Source organism: Cavia porcellus, unplaced genomic scaffold (assembly GCF_034190915.1).
Source record: "Cavia porcellus strain 051 isolate PalLab524CR breed Dunkin Hartley unplaced genomic scaffold, mCavPor4.1 scaffold_6, whole genome shotgun sequence".
Taxonomy (NCBI): domain Eukaryota; kingdom Metazoa; phylum Chordata; class Mammalia; order Rodentia; family Caviidae; genus Cavia; species Cavia porcellus.
In genome coordinates, this window is record NW_026947489.1 from 88986667 (window position 1) to 89012619 (window position 25953).

At 47.8% G+C, this 25953-nt stretch overlaps 1 protein-coding gene across 11 annotated transcripts in view; it reads left to right on the plus strand.

Annotated features, from left to right (window-relative positions):
* The window catches only part of Spag9 (sperm associated antigen 9), a 107827-nt gene that overhangs the window by 69830 nt on the left and 12044 nt on the right, over nt 1-25953 (plus strand). For 4 of the 11 annotated variants that reach the window (XM_003466833.5, XM_003466832.5, XM_003466834.5 and 1 more), the window contains 18 exons: nt 402-523; nt 6688-6745; nt 7510-7662; nt 8017-8068; nt 9437-9567; nt 11728-11784; nt 12632-12805; nt 13828-13957; nt 14587-14676; nt 14848-15015; nt 15629-15800; nt 17975-18193; nt 18384-18579; nt 19849-19977; nt 20507-20587; nt 21076-21143; nt 23116-23264; nt 24950-25121. In XM_003466833.5, the coding sequence (XP_003466881.1) occupies nt 402-523; nt 6688-6745; nt 7510-7662; nt 8017-8068; nt 9437-9567; nt 11728-11784; nt 12632-12805; nt 13828-13957; nt 14587-14676; nt 14848-15015; nt 15629-15800; nt 17975-18193; nt 18384-18579; nt 19849-19977; nt 20507-20587; nt 21076-21143; nt 23116-23264; nt 24950-25121 (2321 nt within the window). Of the gene's footprint in view, nt 1-401; nt 524-4682; nt 4695-6687; nt 6746-7509; nt 7663-8016; nt 8069-9436; nt 9568-11727; nt 11785-12631; nt 12806-13827; nt 13958-14586; nt 14677-14847; nt 15016-15628; nt 15801-17974; nt 18194-18380; nt 18580-19848; nt 19978-20506; nt 20588-21075; nt 21144-23115; nt 23265-24949; nt 25122-25953 lie in introns of all 11 variants that reach the window. The other 7 variants (XM_013149511.3, XM_063251310.1, XM_063251312.1 and 4 more) reach the window with 3 other exon arrangements.

Here is a 25953-nt window from a genome sequence, read left to right on the forward strand (position 1 = left end):
GGCCATGTGTTCTGTGAGGCAGCATGGTAGTTAAGACCCTGGATTCCGAAGCTGGAGAGCCGGAGTGTGAATGCCGCCTCTTTCACTTGGTTGCTGAGTGACCTTGGTAAATTCCTTGGTGTCCTCGGTTCATTGGTGAAGCAGGGTGGCAGCAGGTGTTGACAGGGGGCACAGTTGTGAACTGGGACAGCGGGCAGGTAGGGGTCAGCGTTAGGAAAGAGTGCACTATCGTTTCTTTACAGCTGTCTCGCTGCGATTTCATGGGAATTGCTTAAGAAACCTTTATGAAATCCTTTTTTATATTGTGCAGTAAATGATGGTTGCCTAGCCCGTTATATTAAAAAGCACACTGTTGAAAATGCCTTTGTAACTTGTTGACTTGCTTTCGTTTTTGTGCCTAGCACTCCCACCGAGGGCATAGAGAACCGAGCTTTCAATCGCAACACAGAGTCCCTCTTCGAGGAGCTGTCTTCTGCTGGCTCCGGCCTCATCGGAGATGTGGATGAAGGCGCCGACTTACTAGGTACGGCGGCTCTCCTGGAGAGGGCTCACGCCGCAGGAAAACAGGTTTCTTGGATGTTCTGTTTGGAAATGCCTTCACAGGTCCTTCTGCTCAGTGGCACAGGGTTTGTTCTCTTTCAGGATATTCTTTGAGATTATATCAGGTGTAGGTGAGCATGTCCTCTCGTGTGGATAGGCCTAAAACCAAATGGCACTTGAATTTCTGTTTTGAATTTATACAACACAGAGCATCGAGCTGCTGTATTCCCGGAACATAGCTTAGGAGCATGGTGGGGTGTGGGTGTGGGTATATCAGTAGTAGACAGTTCCTGCTTTGACTAAATCCCATTGAATTTCTGCCGACCTTTTGCAAAGGCTTATGACCCACCCCAGCAATTATTTTAGGGTTTGTGTTGGGAGTTTGGTGCTGAGGCTGTGGCTTTAGTCCCCAGCGGCTCCCTGCTCCAGCAGCCTGAAAACAGTATGATTGGGTTAGGTTCTTCCACGATGTGTCCAGTGACTTTGGCCAAATGGCTTACCCTTCTGGCAAGCTTGTCTCTTTGTGTAGAAATAAAAGACTGGCTCAGAGGAGCAGCGGACTGTAGGGTGTGGGCCCAGGTCAGCTGACCTTTGTGTACTGGAGTGTGTGAGTGTGACACAGTAACCCCCAACTAGTGCATGCAGCCCCCCCAGTACACACCCCCGGCCCTGTCTAGGTGACTGCTAGGGGTTTGTTCAGCAGTAATCATGTTTCTGACACATGTGATTTGCTTTGATGGGTCTTCCTTATGGTTTAAGGCTCTATAAAAATTGAAAACTACACACAATTAAAAATCTGTTCCTTTGGAATAGATACTGACCACAAAAAATGTATCTGTGTAATTATAATAATACACTGTTCTGAGAGGGTGCTGTTGTCAGTTCTTGGAAATGCAGTACACAGTGACACTTCCTGCATTAATTTGCATAAATTTATTGGCTGCCATTTATGTCCTTGCCATTGTGAAGTGTTTCTTTAGAAAACCACAGATCTTTAAAAAATTAAAGAAAACAAAACACAATTCTGGCCAAATGTGTCATATAGCTATAATACCAGCACCCAGAGGCTGAGGCAGGAGGATTGCTGTGAGTTCAAGCCAGCCTGGACTATATAGGGAGACCCCACCTCAAAAAAAAAAAAAAGAAGAAGAGGGTGGCAAGGGGAAGGAGGAAAAGGAGCTGACTCACCTGGCATGGTGGTACACGCCTGAGGTCCTCACGAAGAGGGACTGAGGCAAGAGGATTTCAAGTTCAGGCCCAGCCTAGCAGCTGCCAACTTAGTGAGACCCCAAAAAGGCCTTGCAATATACCCCCGCTAGGAGGCATTATATTCAGTCCCCAGTACAGAAAGGGACTCAGTGATAGAGTTGAAGGGCAGATGTAAAAAAAATACGGAAATAATTTAAAATTGTAAAAATTCATATTCAGATCTACATTCAATAAAATTTACTGGCTTTTTTGTTTTCTTTTCTTTTTTTTTTTTTTCTTACAACTTTTTAAGATTTTGCAAATGCAGAGTTGTGCAGCTGCCCTGGAGTCAATGCAATCCCCTCCAGAATTCTTCCCTGGTACCTTTCAGGATGATTTGTGCACTGTTTCCTGGTGACCCCTTTAGGCTGTGACACCCCAATACTTTTTTTCCTGTAAAGAATTAAGCCACATTAATACTTAAAAACACATGTGGTCTTTTATAAAATTTAATATTTTCTGAAAGTCAGACAATTAAGCATCATAAATAGATGGAAACAAAATCCTGATTCCTTGGCTCTCTACACAACAGAGACAAGAGGCAGACTGTACACTGCAGCCCCTTGTTTGCAGACATCAGTGCATTTATCTCCAGAGCACACCAGGTTAGACGTGTAACCTGGGAGTGCAGGGACTCAGGCCTGCCGAATGCTCCAGGTCAAAGGTGGTGAGTGAAAGGGAGGACGCACCCGGCCTGCACTTTCTGTGCCGGCTGCTGCCAGAGCTCTTTAATCCACCTGAGGGTTGTGACATGCACCCACTTGTGCACCTCCAAGTTCAGATCTGGCTACTGCTGTGTGACAAAACTGTTGCTCCGTGGCTGAATGTATTTTAATCATTATTCATGGATTCCATACTCAGGGGACTCTTTCCTGATTTTAGCAGGTTACGTGCAGTAACCCAGTCTTTTGTTGTTTATCTTGACTGGCGTCACTGCCCCTTGACTTCCTTGTTCTCCGTGTGCCTCTTCCCCAGCGTCACAGTCCCTACCGCGGCTGCGTCCAGCGCTGAGACCTTTCCCCTCAGTGCTCTCATGGAGCCTTCCTGCCCAGCTCTGCCCGTTATTGCTGAGACAACTAGTTAGGTCTTTGCTGTATAAAATGAATCCTGCTTCCCGGGGTTCTGTAACCTCACTGTCACATTCACTCTCCTCCCACCCCAGCCACTGTTAGCTGCTGGCGCCCAGGAGGTGCTGCCCCTCTATTACCCACCCGGCTGGGCACTCGTTTGGTGCCCTGCTGCTGCGCAGCCGTCTCCCTGGCCCGCCCTTGCCCAAAACAGCCACTTGCTTGCTGTAGCTCAGTCATTTTGCACAACTTCTCAGAAGCAGTTGTCTTCAAAACTGTCCTCGGTGAGCCAGGCATGGTGTTGCATGCCTGTCATCCCAGCACACGGGAGGCTGAGGCCAGCCTGGGCTGAAAGTGAACTCAAGGCCAGCATGAACTGCACAGTGAGACCCTGCCTCAAAAAGACACAAAACAAAACCTTAGCTCTCTGTCTTTTGCTGTGCTCCTCTGTCCTTTGCCATGCTGCTCCATCATCACCTTCGCGGCTGTGCGTCCTCAGCTGGTCACTCTGATGCCCGGGCTACGTCTTTACCTGGGAAGCTGGGTTTGCTCTGGGTCTTGTTTTTACCCCAGTTTCATTCTTACCTCTGTCCTGGATCATCTTCTAGAGTCCTGGACCATTATGTCCACACTGCCCTCCAGTCACCCGGGTGACTTTGCCAGGCTCTGCCCTGCCATCCTCAGAGCTTGGCACTCACCTCGTGCTGTGCCAGCGGCTCTGCCCAGCACCTGGGCCCACTGTTGCTGTTGGCAGCGCCACTGGCCGAGCTCTCGCCCTTAGCCCAGCACTGGGCTTGTTTGTTCTTCCCTCAGTTAGTGTTTGAGTTCCCCCTTCTCTTCCTCTGCCTTCGTGATGGGTCCTGCGGGGACCCTGCTGTGGCCCCTGTCGAGGCACAGACGTCCCCTCCATTCATCCCTCCATTCTTGAGACTCCGTCACTTGTCACTCACCTGTCTGACGGCATCACCACATTCAGTGTGGCCGAGACAGCTTGTGTTTTTTTTTAAGTTTTTTTTTTTTTTTTCTTTTTATCTTTTTCGGTATCAGGGATCAAACCCATGACTGCCTGCTTGCAAGGCAGGCACTTATGCCTCTAAGCTAAATCCCCAGCCCCAACAGCTTGTGTTTTTAGCACACAGAGTCACAACCAACCACGTAGGGTGTGAACAGTTCTGAGAGTTTGGTCCATCTCTGCAATGGAACCTTTTAAGAGTAAAAATTCTTCCTGGGGGAGCGTTTTAAGCGGTTCCCCTTTGGGGAAGGGAACACAGCTCCCCAGGGGTGACCACAGGCTCTGAATCCTCTCTGGACCTGGCTCAAGATTGATGCTAAAATCCTGGTGAGATTTTAGGGTTTAAAAAACTTCCAGGTAGCATATTTTTTTTCTTGTTGTTAGTATGTAAAGTTTCCAAACATAATAGACCTCAGTTTATGCTTACGTCTTAACTAGAGATGAGGCCACTTCAAACTGATTTTTTCTTGTAACAGAATGAATTACTTTTTACCGATGCATTTCAAAATGAAAATTTTAGATAATCCTATTTATCGTATGTTAAATTACAGTAGCTTTTACGCAAACTTCACTGACAGTATGTAACTTTAAAACTTCAGAAGCTGTTACAGGGTATGTTTCCCATCAGTCACACACCAGTTTCTCCTGTTGGTGCAGTGGTATTCACACTTCACTGTGTTTAGTTAATGGTTTCTCTGTGCTGTTTGATTTCTTTGTCAGCTGATCTCTCATTTTAAACTACAGGAGTTTAGTGCTTGCTTTCTGAAAACACTCTAACTGAGGTTCTCTCCGTTTTCTCTTGGGCTGCTTCCCAGGGGAGTACTCTGGTGTGTATGCTTCAAACCTTCTCGTGCTGCTGCCCAGGCTGCTGTCCATGGCTGCGCTCTCATGCCTTCTCATCATTTTAGTCTGCTCGGTGGTTTTTTGGTTTTCTTTTGTTTTGTTTTGTTTTTTGCCTTACACACATTTCCAGCTTTTATGCTTATCTAAGTGCTTGAGAGTTTATAGCACACGTATTTATGGCCAGGCTGAACTTTGTTCCATCTCTGTACCTTCACCGCAGGCAGCATTGACGTTAGTGTTTAAAGCAATGTCTCGGCAAAAATCATTATGGAGTTGGGATTTGAAGACTCACTTAGTCCCCCCTACCCTTCAAATTTGTACTGAATGCAGAAAGATGAGTAAGCTACTACTACTGATGCTTGAGAAGGTTGTCACATACACAAAGTAGCAGTCACAGTGTTAGCACTGAATATTTAGCATTCCTAGCTTGCTTGTCTTTGTCTTAATAATTTAAAGGTCATTTAGTATATTGCCTTTTTAAGATAAAAGGACATGTTAACTCCTTTGCCTTAAGTAGTTTTCTTTAGATATGTTTCCTTATTTCTCTGAATTATACGTGTTACTCCTCCCTTTGTATGGCATTTCCAGCGTTAGTTAGTTCTTGGAATGAGGACCATTTCACTTTTGTTTTGCTTTTTTAAAAAAATATTCCCTAATGTGTTACTTCATTACTTTATTCTCCCTACAGACTGCTATCTTGGATCGTGCATTGAGCGTTCTGCATGCCTGTCTTAGAGTACTCATCAAAATAGTGAACATAGCTGGTAGGGGGGTGCACACTGACACTCTGAGTACTGTCAGAGGCTGACGCAGGAGGGTCCCAGTGTGCACCCCACCTAGACAACTTACTGACTTAGCAAGACCCCATTTCAAAATAAAAAGTGAAAAGGCCCGGGGATAGAACTCAGTGCAGAAGCTTTGGGTTCAGTCTCCAGTACAGTGCTGCCTAATGATTATAATGATAATGTCTATCAAGTGACGCCTAAGTCTTTCATTTCATATGTAGTACTGATAGGAAACTTTGCATTACTGACTTGGGGTTTTCAATCTAACTATATTCAGTTGTCTTATGAGAAAGAGTTGGTAAAGTACTTTTTAGCTGTGTCAGAGAATGTCCTCATGAATGAAGGAAGTCATCTTTATTTCTGTGTGTGGTACATCATTATGCATTAAGTCATAACATTGTGACCCCAGGTGTTGTTCATATCACGCATAAAACTTTAGAGATGAATGACCTGTTTTCATGCTGTTTCTCACATAAAACATTTCTTGTTCTTTGTTTTTGCTTTACATGGAATGCATGGGCTTTAAGACCATAATTTCTTTGGTAAGGTTTCATCTGCCTTGGGGATCCATCTTTCTCTAGCTTTGTATCTGCCTGTTCTCTGTTAGTGTGGCCTAGCAGTGAGCAGAAGCTACAGTATCAGCTGTAATTGGGAAACAACTTCTGATCCTTACTAATGCTATTTTTTCTTCCTAGATAGTGCTAGGAATATTGTTGTTAGAATATTTGGCTGAAAAGTTTTGATCCTTTTGAAGTTTTATCTTTGAGAAACAAAAAACAGACTAGCCAGATGTAATCCACTGATTAGAAGAGAAAGAGCTGAGCATGGTGATGTCCACTCATAGGCCCACCCAGCAGAGAAGCTGAGGCAGGAGGATTTACATTCAAGTCTAGCCTGGTCAATTTTGCAAGACACCAGTCTCAGAATAAAAAGGGGCTGAGGATGTAGTTCAATGAGAGGCCCTGGGATTATCACCAGTACTGAGAAGGAAAAATATTGACCAACAAAATCTTTAGTTTTGTTTTATGATGAATACTTATTTATAATTTTATAGATACATCAAATGTCATCATAGACAAAATAAGATTATGCAGAGGGCATAAAAAATGAATGAAATAAAAACATAACTATAGCTTATGTATAGTTTTTGATAAATTTATTTTCAAGGTCTTTGTCATTTTTCTTCTGATAGGAATGGGTCGTGAAGTTGAGAATCTTATTCTAGAAAATACACAACTTTTGGAAACCAAGTAAGTATAAAATAATAACAAGAAACAAATGTTTTTGGCAACTAAGTGTTCAGCTTGGCGCTCTCCGGCCCAGATGCTGGCGTTGGGGCGGTGCAGCAGGTGCAGTCCGTGGCCTGGGCTCCTCTCGTGGCTGTCTCACCGAGTGGGACATGTGTGTCCTCAGAGTGTCTCTGTTGTGATGCCCCATGCCCACTGTGCCGGAGGAACCGGGTCTTAGGTCCTCTGTCTTCAGTTTCCAGTTCAGATGATTTCCTCATTGATAATTAAAGATAACTTGAAGGAGTAATCAGACTTTTGTACCTAGGCAACACCCCTTAGCAGAGCTTCCAGCAGTCCGTGTCGTGTGTGTCCTCCCCCCCCGCCCCGCTTTTCCTTTCTTGCACAAAGAAATCTGATGCCCCCTCCACTCCTTCTGTAGCCGAGCTCTCTCCCCAGCCAGCCCAGTGTGTTCGCCTCTCAGGCTCTGGGGGGAGGGCATGAAGTGAGATAGTCGTGTTTTCTTCCCAGGAAAGAATGCTGTAACTCAGGCTTTTTGTTCACTGGTGGCCTGTCTTGTTTTGTTCATTCTTTGTAAGCCGGAAGGGTGCAGAGCTAGAGGGCATCTTGCATCCTTTTCACCTTTCCCTGAGAGCGCTATCAGGTGGTGCATCCTCAGCTCCTCAGCTTTGGGACCCTACGGTTCCTGTTGCCCATGAGGGAACGAGCTGAGAGCTGGGCGCTGGGAGGCCTGCTGGTGACCGCGCCTGGGCGTGTGTGTTTCTCAGAAACGCATTGAATGTGGTGAAGAACGACTTGATAGCCAAAGTGGATGAACTGACCTGCGAGAAGGATGTATTGCGAGGGGAGCTGGAGGCTGTGAAGCAGGCCAAGTTGAAGCTGGAGGAGAAGAACAAAGAGCTGGAGGAAGAGCTCAGGAAGTAAGTGTCGCCAGGCCACCTGCCAGGGCACCTGCTGCAGAGGGTTCCCAGGCAACTGAGGCGGAGGCCTGGAGAAGGGCCGGCTGCACACAGCCTATCACGCCGCTGTCACCATTGTCCGTGTCTGCCCTGGTGTGAAAAGGGAACTGTCTGAAAGTCTTCTGTCATATTTTCCTTTGAGACCTGCCTTTCTGCTCTTTAAGGGATGCTGTGATAGTTTTTCCAAACTGGAAACAGCACTGTACACTTGAGGCAAAGCAAAGACCACTCTTTAGTGTGAACTGTTCGCCTACCCTTTCCTTATTGGAAAAGTTGAACCCAGTTCCAGTAACATGTTTTATTTCTTCCCTCTAGAGCTCGTGCCGAAGCTGAAGATGCAAGGCAGAAGGCAAAAGATGATGATGACGTAGGTCCTACTCGTGGGTGTGTGTTCTTTCTGTACAGGCCTTGACAGCTCGAGAAACCTTGCTAACTGAACTGTGGCCGTACAGGTAGCACCCTGGAGATTTTAGTTAGACCAGTTTCGGGGACGCGCCAGGGTGGTTACATGGTTGTTTTCCTCTGCGGCTCTGCTCTGACCTGTGTTTGCACATTCAAAGCTCAAGGACGAGTAGGACATGAGGGGAGTGGTTGTTGGGGCTAGTTATTCTGTCTCAAATTTTGACTTAGAAATCTAAAATGCTAGTAATTAAAAGTGTTCAGTATTATTTAACTGGAGAAGATGAAGTCCAGAACTGTAGTACTGTCAAGCTGGCCCCTGTGGTTGCCGGCACATAACTCTGAAGAGTAAACGTTAGCACTTTCACATTAGAAGTCACGCATGTATGGTGGGGATCTTGGACAGGAGGGTCATTTGGTGCCCCCAGGGATTTCTGGGTTTTTAATACACTCTTGGAGGCGTACAGAAGATGTGTGTAACATGCATGAGTTAGGAATCACATTAAATCTGCCATCCAGTTTTGGGGCTGGGGGAGGCTATGCTGGGGATTGAACCCAGGTCCCCACCCCGGAGCGGCACTTGAGGTGGCCTTTCCGAGTCACCCAGGCTGGGCTCAGACTTGCAGTCGTCCTGACACAGACGTATGCACACAGGCACACGCACGTACACGTGCACATGTGCACAGAGGCACACACCCACCAAAGTGTGCTTGCCTTGTTGTGTTCTGTGGTGTGTTCCGTCTCTGAGATTTCCCTTTACTCACTGTGTGCTTCCCGGGATCCCCGCTACCCAAGTACCTTGCTGATATCTCGTTTCACATGCTGTCCATTGCCTTTACTGACTGTTTAGGTGAGCTACAGCGTTTTTACCACCACAAACAGTGTCACTGTTCAGAACGTTCTCATACAAGCTGGCACATAGGAACAGGTTTCTCAGGGCACCGACCTAGTTGCGAGGTTGCTGTGCTGCAGAGGTCAGGTGTCCTGTTACACGTTGATAAATTTAATACTTTCATATAAGGCTGGGTTCTGGTGGAGGAGCACAGGGGAAGAGGAGTGCCAGCTTCTCACTGTCCATCCCAGCCTTCTAGACTTTTTTTTCTTTTTTTTTTTAAGGAAAGGGTCTGTCTAAGTTGCTAAATTCCCCAGGCAGGGCTCAAACTTGGAATCCTGCTGCCTCAGCCTCCCAGAATGCTGAGATTAGTTAGAGGAATGTACCACCACACCCAGCTTGAGGATATTTTTCCTTTTATTAGACATTAAGGAATGTGTAAAGACTAGACATCAACACCACAGCAGATACAAACCCAGTGATCCTGTCTTCTTGTGCATATAGAGTGATATCCCCACGGCCCAGAGAAAGCGGTTCACGAGAGTAGAGATGGCCCGCGTTCTCATGGAGAGAAACCAGTATAAAGAGAGGCTGATGGAGCTCCAAGAAGCGGTTCGATGGACGGAGATGATACGGTTTGTGTGGGAGATCCCCTGGTGCTTCCTGGCCACCGTGTGCCTGGTTTGTGTGCACATTCCTTCCCTCGTTCAGAAGGGGACCTGGCCTTGAGTGGCCAAGCCATTCCTGTTCCTGGGAGAGACTTTGTGAAGGGCCGCTTGAGAAGTGTGTTCTTCGCTGCCCCATAGAGTCAGGGTATTAAATGATGCAGAAGTCTCCGTTAGAAACAGTGGGTGTCTTGAGGATGTCGTGTGATCTTGGACAGTGCTCCCATGGCCCGTACAGGGCAATTGGTATTACTTGGGAGTGGTGATTATTTTTCAAAAGAATATACAAGTTAAAGCTACTTTGCCAGGTTCAAGAAATGATCAAAATTTCTGATGCAACACAAGGAAAAAATCATTTTTACTTGGTTCTTCCTGTGAAATATGCTTGATTTTCCATGTCTTTCTACTCATCTGAAAGGTACTGTTTGGTCATTTGGGTCTTTTTCATGGTACCAGGGATTGATTTAAGGGCATTGTATCACTGAGCCCGATCCATAGCCCTTTTTAATTTTTTAAAAAATTTGTTTATTTTTATCTTTGAGATGGTTTTGTTATATAGTTCAGGCTGGCCTTAAACTTACTTTGTGGACCAGGCTGACTGACTCACAGTGATCCTCCTGCCTCAGCCTCCTGGAATTGTAGGTGTACACCACTACACCTGGCTTGCTAGCCCTTTTTATTTTTATTTATTTATTTATTTAACTTTTTATCAGTACCGGGGATCGAACTCACAACCGCCTGCTTTAGTTCTGAGACAGGATTATCAGTGAGTTGCCCAAATAGGCCTTGAACTTGCAGTTCTCCTGCCTCAGTCTTCCGCTGTGCTGGGGTTGTAGGTGTGTCTTACTGTGCCCAGCTCTTTCCTATTTTCTTAACCAATACATGGCAATTGTACATATTAATGGTGTTCAGCATGATTTTTCTTTTCTTTTCTTTTTTTTTTTGTCTTTTTCGTTTTTATTGGTACCAGGGATCGAACTCACGACTGCCTGCTTGCAAGGCAGGCACTTATGCCGCTGAGCTAAATGCCCAGCCCCTCAGCATGATTTTTCAATCCATGCATAGAGCCTGCTGTGGTCAAATAGGCCTCTCTCTCTTCCTGCGTCCCAGCAAACCTGAGTCATCTCTGTTCTTCACAAGGAAAGGTCTGCTTTTTTTTTTTTTTTAGAAACTTCCATAATTCCAAGAAAAGGGAGGCTCTTAAATCCCACCTAATGCTGCCATCTAGTGGTCATGTTCTCAGTAACAGTGTTCCTTCCTTTCATTTCCAAAGAGTTCATGAAAAGTTTGTAAATTCGTGATTCACTAATTCCCCCATATTCTTGAGTTTGGATTGTCAGATCAGCTTTACCAAAACAGCACATGTTGATAACGTATTTTAAGCTTCTGAGGTATTTTCTAACCTCGGTGCATCCTTTACCAGTGTTGTATTAGAATGAAGTGTTTTGTGTAACATATTTCAGAATTTGCTGTTACTCTCATTGCTGTAGCTACAGAGAACAAAAGAGAAGAGCTCTAATCTTTATTTATCGGACAGAGACACTAACTTGAAAAGTGTGTTCTTAACTGCTGCAGGGAGTGAAGACGTTAAATAGTGAATAAGTACTTTAAAAACTGAAGGCACATAACCAGGCTGTGCCTCCAATTGCTGTTTCTAGTTCTTAACAGTTAGGCTGAGGCAGAAGGATCACCATAAGTTCAAGGCCAACCTGAAGTTCACAGTGACCCTAAACTACACAGGGAGACTTTGTCTCAAAACAAAAGACAAAGACCACCCTGGGCCACCTAGCAAGGATCTACAACCCTGAAATGGAAAATCTTTAGATGCCAATGTTAAGACCTGACTGTCTGTCCATCACAGAGGGTCATCTTCCACCACAGACCGGGCCTTGCAGGGAGGGCACTGTGAATGGCTCTCCACAGTAGTAGTAGCCTTAGCAGATGGCTGAGCGGTGGCTGCTGAGAGTAACTGCTTGTGCAGTTTAACTCCTAGCGCCTCCCTGCATCCTGAGGATTCTGGGTCCTCTCTTCTGCAGACAGGAAGTGGAACAGTGAGCTGACTGCTCTGTTCTCTTTTTTACTCTAAATATGGAAGCCTTCACAAGTTTGTGTCTTCTTTTCTTACTGCAGGGCATCACGAGAAAACCCAGCCATGCAGGAAAAAAAAAGGTCAAGCATCTGGCAGTTGTAAGTACATGAAGGACGTTAGTAATTCGAGACAAGACATAATCTCTTTCAAGAATGGAAAGTAAATAGCTAAACTGAAATTTTTCTTTGTCGTGTATAGTATGCCAGCTCGGTAAGCCTACTCTTGAAGCCTAAAACATGCCCTGTCGTAAGCCGCATTGTGTTGGTTATGCGTTTGGAATGCCCTGCCGAACTAAAATGGGGGGGGGGTGCTATTTATACCACTGATGGTTCCCTGGATGCCATTAAGTAAGCTACTGACCCCTGGTGGGGTGTTGGTCGAGAATCCGACACAGTGAAGACAGACTCGGGTTGGGGCGATTCATGTTTGTGCGATGACTCTGCATTGGTTGCCCAAGAGGTTGTGTTTCCGCGGTGCAAACTCACCCTTCCTGGTGCATCTGCTGTGTGATGGAAGCAACAGTTGGTGTCACTGTGGGCGCGGTGAATTGTGCTTGCAGAGAAAGTGAGGAAGGGCTGTGCCGAGGTGGCTGTGCCGAGGTGGCATCGTGCGCTCTGCCACCCGCGGCCACTGACCTGCTGCTTCGCCTCGCTCTCACACAGTCTCTGTTACTCAGGCGGAGGGCTTTTCCCTTTCCTTACGGAAATTGCTCATTAAAGAACAGGCCCCGGCTCTCCGCTTCCCAGTGATCTGTCCTCTTCCTCCACTCTCCGAGTTTGGCTGTAGTCGCTGCTCGGACCCCGGTGTGTAACACAGAGCTGTTTGTGCTGAGTCCAAACTTTTGCCTTGCAAAAGCACTTGGGATTTTCTGGAGCATAAAAATCCAGGAAAATAACGAGGCATTCTTCAGAGCGCATGGCACAAACACGCCTTTTTTGTTTTTAGTTTCAGCCGACTTTTCAGCTCCTCAAGCAACACAACAAAGAAGCCTGAGCCGCCCGTCAACCTGAAGTACAACGCCCCCACCTCTCACGTGACCCCGTCCGTCAAGAAAAGGAGCAGCACCTTGTCGCAGCTCCCTGGGGACAAGTCCAGAGCCTTTGACTTCCTGAGTGAAGAGTGAGTACTGTGTGCAGTGGGCAGGGCCTCAGTGAGGCAGTGACTTAGACCTCCTTAGGCCTGCCGGAGCTCGCTGTCACTGGCTCCCGTGGCGGTTACTTACAGTTTCTGCTTCTCTGTGGATTCGGCTCCTCCTTAGGTACACACATGTGCACAGACTAACCTACAGGGCCATTTTCTCAGCCTGAAGAATGAGTGTAGCTGTCTCCAGGGTGTCAGGACCGTGTCCTACAGTACCTGTGTGGGAGATTTATTAACTGTGGTCTACACAGCAAGTCACAGAAATTTAAGTGGCCAAAAGAGAAAGAGAGAGAGAAAATGTTCTCAGAATTACTTTTGTATTCTAAGTAACTTGCATTTTTGTTTTCTGCAACAAGTCTGTGGGATTCACTGTTGAACCTGCATTATCTTCCTAAGCAGATACTGATTTATTGATCTTTTAGTCACTGCTAGCACATTCTTGGCATCAGAAAATTCTCAGTAAATATTGGTTGAGTAGAGAGCCAACATTGTGGCAAGATTTTTCTCTTTCATACTTATAAACCTAGTAGGAGTTGGGTGGTCAGGAATAACTGGTTTAATAAATAGCCCGCTTCCTAACCTGCTAATGTTTCACTGCACAAATACAGACCAGCTTTAGTGTGTGTGTGTGTGTGTGTGTGTGTGTGTATCTTGTTTGTCCATCTGTCTGGTGGTGCTGAGGATTGAACCCTCAGACTCTGTGTGGGGTATATACCAGGAAGTCTAGCACTTTCTATAAAGTAATTGTGTTCTGAATTAAACAGATTTGGAATCAAGTAGTTTTGTTTTGTTTTTGGTTTTTGCTGCTTTGGCAAGAGAAAGGAGATACAGCTTTTTTTTTGTTGTTTGTTTGTTTTTTTGTCTTTTTCATTTTTATCGATACGAGGGATCAAACTCACGACTGCCTGCTTGCAAGGCAGGCGCTTATGCCGCTGAGCTAAATTCCCAGCCCTCTAGCTTTTGTTATATTCACTTGAGAAAGGATTCTCTGTTCCCTTTAGAACCGAAGCCAGTTTAGCCTCACGCAGAGAGCAGAAGAGGGAGCAGTACCGGCAGGTGAAGGCGCACGTGCAGAAAGAGGATGGTCGCGTGCAGGCGTTTGGCTGGAGTCTGCCTCAGAAGTACAAACAGGTAACGTGCAGATGTGCTGAGCGAGACGCTGTGCTGGGCGTGAAGGAAAGACGTGTCCAGACCTGCTCATTTCAAGCTGCACAGACTTGGCCCATGGGTCAGAAGTGCTGAGCCTGGTGGATTCCATGCTGTTCCCGAGAGTGCATGTGAGATGCCTCTGGGTCTGTGGCACAAGGGGTCCCTGGGGTGCCCAAGTTTGTGGGACCTATCATTCCCTGTTCTGCATTAGTCAAAAGAGTTCTGTTTTAATGTTTGTGGGTTTTATTATTTAAAAAATAGAAGTTATAAAAAGCCATTGGCATACAGCATTTCGAACAGTTCATTAATGCCTAGTTGAGGTCTTCAGGAACTTTTAACTATCCTGTACCTCTGAATTTGCAGCACATTGTGTACAAACCTGCACACACTTGTGTGTGAGTCAGGGGCTTGCTTCTGGCAGCTCTTCTTGTACTCTGTTGATTTGCTGTAATTGCTACTTGATTGCTTACTTTCAAATAAGAATAACAAAATCAAACAGTTGGATTTCATGGAGCAAAGATGTAACAGTACTGCTGGCCTGTGTCTCAGTGGTTCTAAAAAGTTCTCTTCCAGTGAGGCTTTCTAATTTGTGTGTCACCTTCCATTATTAGGTGGCCAATGGTCAAGGGGAAAATAAGATGAAACATTTACCTGTGCCTGTCTATCTCCGGCCTCTGGATGAGAAGGACGCATCCATGAAGGTGAGCTTATTGTGAAGTTGAAGGAGACAGATGGTCCTCAGACTCTGGTGGATCCCTTTTTTCTTTTTTTCGTTCCCCAAAACAGAAAAAGGTTTAAGAAAAGATGAAAAACCCTAGACATTTTTAGAGAGAAAGAGAAATAACAGCGTCTTGTCTGCCCTCCCCGAGCAGCTATGGTGTGCTGTCGGTGTTAACCTGTCTGGTGGGAAGACCAGGGACGGCGGCTCTGTGGTTGGAGCAAGTGTGTTTTACAAGGACGTCGCTGCTTTGGATACGGAAGGCAGTAAGCAGCGGAGTGCATCTCAGAGCAGCTTGGATAAGTTAGATCAGGAGCTCAAGGTGAGCCTGCGCACCGACTTGGCCTCCTGCCTTCCCAGAGTATTTGGTGGGCAGGGGATATAGCTCAGTGGCTATGTGCTTGCCTGGCAAGTATAAGATCCTGAGTTTGAGTCCCCATACCAAAAGAAAAATCTGTAAGGTGGCTCTTGAGAAGATTTCTGATTTTCTCCAAGGCCATAACTCAAACTGATAAATTCAAAGTATTTGTTTAGCCCTCTGGCCCAGGGTTGATTTCTGGGCCGAAGTACTAGAGGGAATCACTATGCCATTGCTTGTGTTTCCAGCTACCCTTTTAAATCAATGTTACTGAGGTATAATTTACATGAAGTCAAATACATGCTTGTAATGAGACTCTTAATGTACACTCCCATGTAACGACCATATATAGCACATTTTAATCACCGATCTGCTGTGACTACTAGTTTTTAATCTAGCAATCAGTACTGCTGACTCATATATTTAGTCTTTTTTTTTTTTTTTCATATATTTAATTTTGCAAATAATCCAGAATCCACCTGCGGTGCTAGGGCCTTGCCCTGGGGTAGCATGGCTCTACGAGTCTGTGTGCACATATGGGATTTCGCCACCCATTTCCCTTCCTGCACCTGCACAGGAGCAGCAGAAGGAGTTAAAGACTCATGAGGAGCTGTCCAGCCAGGTGTGGATCTGCACCAGCACGCATTCGGCGACAAAAGTGATCATCATCGACGCTGTTCAGCCCGGCAACATCCTCGACAGCTTCACCGTGTGCAATTCTCACGTGTTGTGCGTCGCCAGCGTCCCGGGTAAGTGGCTGGGCCCGCTGCCCTCCCTGGCACCCACAGGGAGCCTGCGCTGCTGCCCTGCGCTGATCACAAATCCACTGAGCCATCACTGGGTGAGGTATTCCCAGGTAGTGACAAATAAATAGCAGGGAGAAAATATAACAGTGACGGCTGGCGAAGATGACTGGAAGCAGGAGGAGAGCTCTTCAGACCGATCTGTGAGCAGCCCCTTCAGAACTGCTGAGTCAGATAGCTGAGCCTCAAAGTGGGTTTAAAGATCTGGGGGCTGGGTGTCTCTGGACAGTGGGGTGAGCTGCTCAGAGGGTGCAGCCTGCTCTGGGTGCGCAGTGCAGGGTGGGAGCGTGCGTGGGTGTAATGGGATGCCCATCGTGCACTGCAGTGAAGCGTGGCACTTATTGTAACACGGCTGAGCCATGTGCGCATCCCAAGTAGCACAGACAGACAAAAAGGGACAAGTGTCATGAATCCACTCATACGCACTGTCTGGACTCGACCAGCAGGTTAGAGGTTAGCAGGACTTGGCGTGGGAGAGGTGGGGATGAGAAGCCACTGTTGGGTGGATGTAGAATTTCGGAGGGCTGGGAAACATTCAGAAACAGTGGTGATGGCTGTGCATTGTGAGCATAAGGTTACTGAGCTACATACTTTAAAATGGTACATTTTGTTGTATATAAAATTTTCATGTAAATTTTAATATGATGTGAAAATGTTTCTTCTAGATTAAAGTTTGTCTTATACATGCTTAGTTTTAAAATTCCTTACCAATATATATCTTAAGGCATTGTGTATATTTTGGATGATGAACTTGCTTGTTGTTTCTTTTTTTTTTTTCCTTTTTTTTTTTTTTTCCCATTTTGATCAGTACCGGGGATCGAATTCACGCCCGCCTGCTTGCAATGCAGGTGCTTATGCTGCTGAGCTAAACCCCCATCCCCTTGCTTGTTGTTTCTTTGCAGTGTTTTTTGGGTTTTTTTTGTGTGTGTGTCTGTGTTTTTTTCGTTTTTATTAGTACCAGGGATCGAACTCATGACCGCACACTTGCAAAGCAGGCGTGCATGCCGCTGAGCTAAATTCCCAGCCCCTGTAGTTTTGTTTTTGTTTCTTTACTGCGGTCCTGGAGATTTAGCCCAGGGTCCTTGCACTGGGCAGCTGCCCCTTTCTAGGTTTTTATTTTGAGACAAGGTTTCCTCAGTCACTACATTGCCCATTGCTTGGCTCAAACTTTCAGTCTTCCTGCCTCAGCCTCCCAGCGTGCAGGGGTTACAGGTGCACCTTACCACACCCAACTTAGGGTAATGAACTTAACCGTAGTGGGTAAAAGGCCATATGTCAAATGGTAACCTTGTTAATTCAAAAGCATTTTTTTCTGACTTGATGCATGACATAATTATTGGGCTGTTTTGAACTTCCTGCGGCTGCTGAGAGGCTTGTCACAGACAAGGGGACCCTGTCTGACATTGTCATGCTTTTTATTTGCAGCTCATTAATAATACTGTTTTTCCTTTGAAGTTTCTGTCTCATACTATACAGATTATTTTAAGTTCCTCTAGTTACTTCAGTTAAAAAAACAAAGCTGCTGTGTATAAGAGTTTATTCACAGGGCTAGAGGTTTAGCTCAGCGGCATAAGCGCCTGCCTTGCAAGCAGGCAGTCGTGAGTTCGATCCCCCGTACCGATAAAAAGGAAAAAGACAAAAAAAAAAAAAAAAAAAAAAAAGAGTTTACTCACTAGGGCTACAGATTTAGCTCAGTGGCACAAGCACCCTGCATGGCAAATGCAAGGTCCTGAGTTTGATCCCCAGTGCCAAAAAAAGAGTTTACTTTACTTTTTTCTTTCTTTCTTTCTTTTTTTTGGTGGTGGTGGTACTAGGATTGAACCCAAGAATTCTCTATCACTGAGGAGCCCCAACCCTTTGGCTTTTGTTTTGAGACAGGATCTTGCTAAGTTGTCTAGACTGTCCTTGAACTTGTGATCTTCCTGCCTCTGCCTTCCAAGTTTCTAGGACTGCAGGCCTGCATCGCTGTGCCTGGCTCTTAATCCTTTCTTTTTTTTTCTTTTTTTGGTACCAGGAATTGGACTCCATACCTCATGTTTGCCAGGCAGGCGCTGTGTCACTGCACTACCTCCTCGGTCCCTCCTACTTAATCTTCAAGGAAAGTTTGTCTCACTTTTCAGGTGCACGGGAAACAGACTATCCCGCCGGGGAGGAGCTGTCCGAGCCCGGCCAGGTGGACCAGGCATCCCTGTGCGGTAGCGTGACGAGCAATAGCTCGGCGGAGACGGACAGCCTGCTGGGGGGCATCACAGTGGTGGGCTGCTCGACAGAAGGTTCCACAGGAGCGGCCATGTCCCCTAGTACCAACGGCGCTTCTCCGTTGACTGACAGACCCCCAGGTACCCGCGGCCCCGCCTGCCCCTTCACACTGAGTGTGGACTCATAAACCCCTGACCTCCCAGGGGCTGCGTGGGAGGCACTGCAGTGACTGTTTAGGGAGACTGAGCTCGAGGGCCCATGCCACAGCAGGGTTTCGAGAATGGTATGGATACCGGGGCTCCCGCTCAGGGCACTTTATGTGTTCAGTAGAAACGGAAGCGGAAGGTGGTGAGGTGGACGACAGTGTTCCCACCGCCGAGGAGGCCACGGAAGCCACCGAGGGCAACTCAAGCTCCACAGAGGACGCTGTGGACACCTCCCAGCCTGGCGTGTACACCGAGCACGTCTTCACTGACCCTTTGGGGGTCCAGATCCCTGAAGACCTGTCCCCGGTCTATCAGTCAAGGTACACGTCCAGGCTACTGACTCGGGAGGGCAGGTCAGGTGCATGGGTAGACAGAGCAGCATCAGCTCCAGGAACCCACGGTGCCTCTGAGCCTCTCACTGGTGAGGGCCAGGGAGGCGCTGCCAGCCTCGCTCTCTTGCTCCTTCGCTCCTCCATGTCTTTCCTACTTCTTCTAATAGTAAAAAATAATAATGATCCTGACCATCTGCCTGGTCATTTTCTTCTCTTGTACAATGTTTTAAACAATGATGCTGTTGCCAGTCATAGTGGTGCATGCTTATAATCCCAACACTGGGGAGGCTGAGGCGGGAGACTGCCACAAGTTCAAGGCCAACCTGGACTACATAGTAAGACCCTGTCTCAAGAAAAAACAGCAAACAAAATCTTACATTCTATTGATCATTCTTTCATCTTTTCATTCTTTGTCTGTCTTTCTTTCTTTCTTTTTTTCTTATTTTCTTTCTTTCTGAGACAGAGTCTTGCTATATAGCTCAAGATGACCTTGAGCTCATGGCAATCCTTCTGCCTCAGCTTCCTGAGTGCTGCAGTGACTGGTGTGCCCCACTGCACCCAGCGACTCTTTGCCAGTTTAATCCCACCTCCACTCTCATGCCCACTTGTTACCAGAAACATTGGCTGTTGTTTAAATATGCCATGGCTTGAGGTCCTCTCATGGACTTTAATAATGCTTTTGGTCTCAGTGTCCATGTAACTATTTTATTAGAAAACTGGCTTTTTGATTTGTCTTCTTTGTGTTGTCTTAGGTGAGGGTCTCTCTAAGCTGGGTTCTTTATGTGTAATATTCTTTCTCTTCGGGGCTGGAGGTTTAGCTCAGCGGCATAAGAGCCTGCCTTGCAAGCAGGCAGTCGTGAGTTCGATCCCCGGTACCGATAAAAAGGAAAAAGACAAAAAAAAAAAAAAAAAATTCTTTCTCTACATGAATAAAGTCTCAGGGAGTCTATTAACACCTAATTGCTAATTTAGGAATAATATGTTTTGATTTTGATAATGCAATTATATTTTTTACTAAATTCACCCTGGCGGTCTAAAAGTTTTTTGACGTATTTCAGTTTGTTTTGGGGAATTCTTTACATACCACCCTTCGTGTGTATGTGTGTGTGTGTATAAATATTCAAGCATTTAGCACTGGCTTTCTGGAACCTTAGTATTTGATTTTTGTGTTGGGCTTTTTGGTGGCTGTAAACTTGAAGGTGCAAGTTTCCAAAGCCAATGCTCTCTGCAGCGTCTCCCTGTGCCCCACCCTTGCAGCAATGACTCGGACATGTGCCAGGACCCCATCTCAGCAGCGCTACCGAGTGAGCCGGACCTGGCGCGGGAGGAGGCGCAGAAGATGAGCAGTGTCCTGCCGACCATGTGGCTAGGCGCGCAGAATGGCTGGTGGGTGCTGCACTCACCCCAAGAGCACCCACGGCCCCTGAGCGGGGACACACAGGCCCAAGGGATGACACGCATAGAACTGGACAACAACACTCAGGAGTGTGTGTGCACACAAAATTTCAAATTTTGTTGCAGCCGCTTCATAAACTGGGTTTATATTTGTTCTAAACAGTATATTTGTTCTAAACTATATTTCCTTTTGGTCAGAAAGTTCTCGAGGGGCCGGCTATTTAGCTCAGTGGCACAAGTGCCTGCCTGGCAAGCGCGGGGTCGTGAGTTCAATCCCTCGTACCAAAGAGAAGCAAGGTCTCTCTAATACTCTGAGAAGGTGTGGGTGGGAGTAACATCTGGATGCACCAGAGGCAGCAAGTGCGGGCCAGAGCACAGTGGCGTGTGTGTGGCGGCTCAGATAGACCGGGAAGGGCGCAGTGGCCATCAGAGCCCTGGGTGAGGGGGCAGCGGCCGCAGGGCCACAGGGCTGCAGGCACCGAGCTGGGCTCCATGTGCTTATCAGCTGGCCTGTCCACAGCCTGTACGTGCACTCGTCGGTGGCGCAGTGGCGGAGGTGTCTGCATTCCATCAGGCTCAAGGACTCCATCCTCAGCATCGTGTGAGTACCGCCCTCCGGGCTTCATCTCAGCTGCATTTCGGTGTGGGGCGGTTCCACCTGTTAGCACAGGTGGACCTGATCACTAACTCAGGACCTGGGCTTCCAGCCTTTCCTTTGGAGAAGTTGAATGAGAATGCAGTTTCACGATGGAAAGTAAACTAGGGAAGCACCCAGAGGGCAGGTTTGCCAGGGCGATTCCTGCCCGTACTGGGGTTCTTAGCACTGAGGAGAGCGCTGCTCACTGTTTCAGAATATTCTCCAGTCTGCTGGGGATGAGGTGCCGGTCCTGTCCCGCGTGCTGCTGGCAGAGAGACGCCAGGGCTGCTGCGCATGTGTGTGGAGGGTCGACGTGTGGCCCTGGGCCCACACTGGCTGCTTGCTCAGGCACCTGTCGCCGAGCGCGCTCCTGCGTGCATCCCTGGCCCTCAGGGCTCCATGGCCCATTCTGTTCCCACTCTCGGGTCCTGAAATCCCTCTCCTGTCTGCAGGCACGTGAAAGGGATCGTGTTGGTGGCCCTGGCCGATGGCACCCTCGCGATCTTCCACAGAGGAGTTGGTGAGTGGTGAGGCACGGGTGTGGCCTGCGTGGGGTTTTCAGCCACTTAAAGTGTAAAGTGGTGCTTAAGAGGTGGAAGAAAGCAGATTCAAACTGACCGTTAGCAGTGTCAACTGTCACTAAATGGGAGCTCCCTGACGCAGCAGTACAGCCCTGGGAAGTGCACTTGCCAGCAGGAGTGAGCTCAGCATTCCCCTACTCTGTGTAATGGAGGCATTACACATAGAGGCGTTTGTTTGCATTCATACACTTCATTAGAAAAAATGAGATCTTTTTTTCTATTCTTCTGTGTCTTAAAAATAATGTGCATCTACTTACATTTATAAAGGGGTTTTTTGTTGTTGTTTGGTTTGGTTGGGTTGGGATTTTGAGACAGGTCTCACTCTATAGTTCGTTCAGGCTGAACTCACTGTGTAGGCAGGAAAGCCTTGAACTCACAGTGATCCTCCTCCTGCCTCAGCCTCCCAAGTGCTGAAATTACAGGCATATATCACCACATCCAGCTACATCTTGCTATTTATATTCCTCTTTAAAACCATTGTTTAGAGCCTAAGGCAGGAGGATCATGAGTTCCACTCCAGCTACGTAAAGAGTTGAAGGCTATCCTGAGCTCCGGAGTTACCCTGGCTCAAAAAACTAAATAAAATACTTGTTTCTACACTCAGAAATGGAGGAGTGGTAGTATGAGAAAACCTACGTTGAGTGTATTCAGTTAGGGAAATCCAGCACACATTACTTCATAACTCCTCTTTACGTACATCAACCAAAATGACAGTTCATTTCTTCCTCACTAGAGAGATTGATGATGGAAGTACCAGAGAGACATAGAGAACCTGACTTTGAATTTTTCCGAGATCATCCCCTTTTGGGCTTACAGATGGCATTTGGTGACCTCAAGAGACCTAGCTAATGATGCCGAAGCACCAAGGAGGCGCAGGCTGTGGTTCACTTTGTTCAGGCCCGTTATAGAATCTCCATGTTTAATATTTGCAGGAACTTAGAAGGAACGTTCCTCACTTTACAGGTGGGAAACAAGCATTTCAGTCACCTCTTCAGGGCCCCTCAGCCACAAAATTAAAGAGCCTAGAAAAACTGGAATTAAAACATTCTGATAAAACAGATCCAACGTTTTATTAACAAAAAGTGAGGATCAGTGTGAAGCACTGCATGTGGATTCAGAGGAGCAGGCTGGGAGGAGGAGCTGGAGATTAAGAATTCCCTGGGGCTACAGGACTAGAAAGTGAGCAGAGCTGAGCCGGGCCGGGCCTGGCAGCGGCGACCAGTCCATCCGGGCATCAGGGGAGTAGCGCTTGCAGGCATGTGGGTGCAGTGGGTTCGGAGGGCGCCTGCAGGCCACACAGGCCAGGGCTCACACAGGGCTGTTGGGCTCTGGGAAGCAGAGCAGAGCTGCTGCAGGGATGCCGAGGGTGCCATCGGCCAGGGCCTAGTCCCGTACTGACTGTTTATTCCTCTTCACTGACTTGCACGGAACCACACATGACTATCATGTCGGAGCTCAAAATAGTTTGGATTTCAGCTTAGGGCCTCAAACCATGTGCACCATTCCTAAAGGGTTAGCAAAGAGCCTCTTAACTTCTACTCAAGAAAATACAGAAAATGTGAGATACTGCCGCAGAGTAGCTTTCAGTCCTGGGAGGACCTGTGTAGTAGTGCGAGGGGTGGAACCCAGCACCAGGCACCTACGTGGCAGATCCTCTGCCACTGAGCAAATGCCCAGCCTTACGTCCATTCCAGTTTTGTAACTGCTGTAAGCGGATGGCTTATCTCAGTCCGTCTCATCTCTGCACTGGAGAGCATGTTGTAAGGAGACCCGAGTCTTGTGGGCTGGTTGGCTCAGGTGACCCTCAGACCGCATCCAGCTGTACCCTCAGGGGCATTTCTCCCGTCTGCAGGCAGAGGCGCCCAGGCCTCCGGGGCTCAGCAGGCGTTAACCGAGACCTGTCTTGTACAGATGGCCAGTGGGACCTGTCCAACTACCACCTCCTGGACCTGGGGCGGCCGCACCACTCCATCCGGTGCATGACCGTGGTGCACGACAAAGTGTGGTGCGGCTACAGGAACAAGGTCTACGTGGTGCAGCCCAAGGCCATGCGAATAGAGGCAAGTCGCCGTGGGCCGCGAGGCCACGAGGGCTGCCCCTCAGGAGCCCTCCACGTCTGTGCTTCGGGACACTGCAGAGGGGGTGGATGCTGGGGCTTGCTTCTGTGTCAGCCTGGCTCTCCTGCTGCTTTTATTAGGAGGCTGGGAAGTGTTTGCTCGTTTCCTCTGTTTGGAAAGGAGGACAGTTCACACTTGAATCTTCCTATGTCTGTATCTGTCCTGTGCGTGTGTATGTGTGTTTTTGTTGCTCTTTGAGGCAAGGCAAGGCCCTGCTGTGAAGGTCAGGCTGGCCTGGACTCACCGTGTACCCTCAGCTCCCCAAGTACTGGGATTACAGGCATGTGTCACCATGTCTGGCATGGGGTTACGTTTTATTTGAATAGTTTTTAAAAAGTTTTTTGAGGGCCGGGACTTTAGCTCCGTGGCATAAGCACCTACCTGGCAAGCACGATGTGATGAGTTCGAGACCTGATACCAAAAAAGAAAAAAAAGTTCTTTGGGATAACTGAAGATTGAACCCAGGGCCTTATGCATGCTACGCAAACACCCAACCACTGAGCTACATCCCTAGCCCTTCTGAACACTTACAGCTGGGGGCAGTGACTCAGCCTGTGGTCCCAGCACCTGGGAGGCTGAGGCACGAGGATCACAGAAAGTTCAGGGCTACCTGGGCTGCACAGTGACCAAAGACCAAAAAATAGAATAGGAAACATAAAATTTTGAGATAAGGTCTCACTAAATTGCCTCAGCTGCCCTCAGACTTGGGATCCTCCAGCCTCAACCCCCAGAAAGCTTCGATGACAAGTGCACAGCGTGCCTGGTGAACCCATCGTGCTGCTGTGTTGTCAGGATTGCGGGGGAGGAGCATTCCCGAGCCTCCCACACCACCTCGTGCACACCCAGGCACACCCACACATGTGTCACAAACCGAGAAGTAACATTGCAGGGGGAATTCACTTTTTCGGGGGGAGAGGGTTACTAGGAATTGAACTCGCTTACGCCACTGAGCTAAATCGCCAGCTCTCTGGAATTTGTTTAAAGACAGAACCTTAGTATTGCTTTTTGCCACACTGTATAAATTCATTTCAGTTATTTAAGTAACATACAGCAGGAAATTTTAGGGTAGAATTTCTCCCTTCCAACTCCTGGTCCTGTCCCCTCTCTTAGAAGCCCCACAGGTAGCCACTGGGGGTCCGTTTTCCATGTCTGTTCCTTGCACAGTAGCGAGGGCACCTGTCTGTAGCTGCAGTCAGACTTCATTTCTGGCTCTGCAGTGGCCCAGAATCCAAGTTCAGGCTTCAGTGAGCACTGCACAGTGTGGAAGCTGCCTGATGCCCAGGCCAATACCACATGGACTCCTTTTCCTCATTTTACTTATTTTTCATGCCAGGATGAAGCAAATTGCATCTAGAAGAGGAATCTGATTAAGTGAATAGTCTGCTAGATTATGCAGATTGGCCTTTGTTTTGTTGCTTATTGTTTTGAGACAGGTTTCTGCTGTAGTTCAGGCTGCTCTTGAACTCACTGTGTAGCCCAGACTGGCCTCAGACTCACAGTGAATCTGCCTGCCTCAGCCCCCAAGTGCTGGGTCTATGGGTGTCCTGCCACAGCTGGCTGGATTAGCAGTTTTTAAAACACTTCCCTGTGCACCAAAAGTGCTTATGTGACGGGATGGTCTCTCTTAGAAATCCTTTGATGCACACCCCCGGAAGGAGAGCCAAGTGCGGCAACTGGCCTGGGTGGGCGATGGTGTATGGGTCTCCATCCGCCTGGACTCCACACTGCGCCTCTATCACGCGCATACTTACCAGCACCTGCAGGACGTGGACATTGAGCCTTACGTCAGCAAAATGTTAGGTGAGTTCCGTGCCGCTTCCTCTTCGGCAGTCACAGAGGATGTGGGGTTTTTCAGGACCTTGTGTCCGTGGGGGGCCTGGCACGAGCTGGGCCAGAACTGTCTGGGCCCTCAGCCCTCTTCATTCAGAAGCGAGTGGCCTAGGTGGGGCATGGCTTCAGGAGTGGGAACTTTTCCTGGAAGGTGTCCAGCGGACCCTGCAGGCTACCTTGTGGTTCCAGATGGGCAGGTGGGATGCTTGGGACGTTTCCCTGATGCAGTTTTGTCCGTTGTCAGGAACTCCGTCAATTCCAAAATCACCTTAACTCAGTGACTCCCTCATCTCCCCTCTGCTGTCCCCAACACATGACTCCCAACTGCTCCCCTGCTTGCTGGTCAGCCTGCTCTGTATGGTGGCCGCTGTGCAGAAGTTACCTTGGTGCACATTCCCCCCACCTTCTAGGTGAGGTGACATGTATCGCCTAGTCGGGGATCTCAGATAGTGGGGAGCACACTCAACCCACTGACCCAGAGCCGCGAGTGGAGTCCTTGGTCCGGCAGGTTCTTGGTGTCTTTCCCAGAACTTCCAGGTTGTAGCCTGCACCTTGTACCCAGCGAGGCCTGCATTCGGGCGCTCGAGTACCCTTCATCCTCAGCTTCACATTACTGGCCACACCAGCACTGTGTGGTTCTTGCGCTCGTGTCTCCCCCACTGACCACAGGCCTGCAAAGGGCAGGCGCTACCTCTCGCCTGAGTACTAAACAGAGAGAGCAATACTGGATTTTAGAAACAGGATGGAAGGAAATCCCCCATCGTTGCTATATTGCATATTGTTATCCTCTAAATAGATGCTC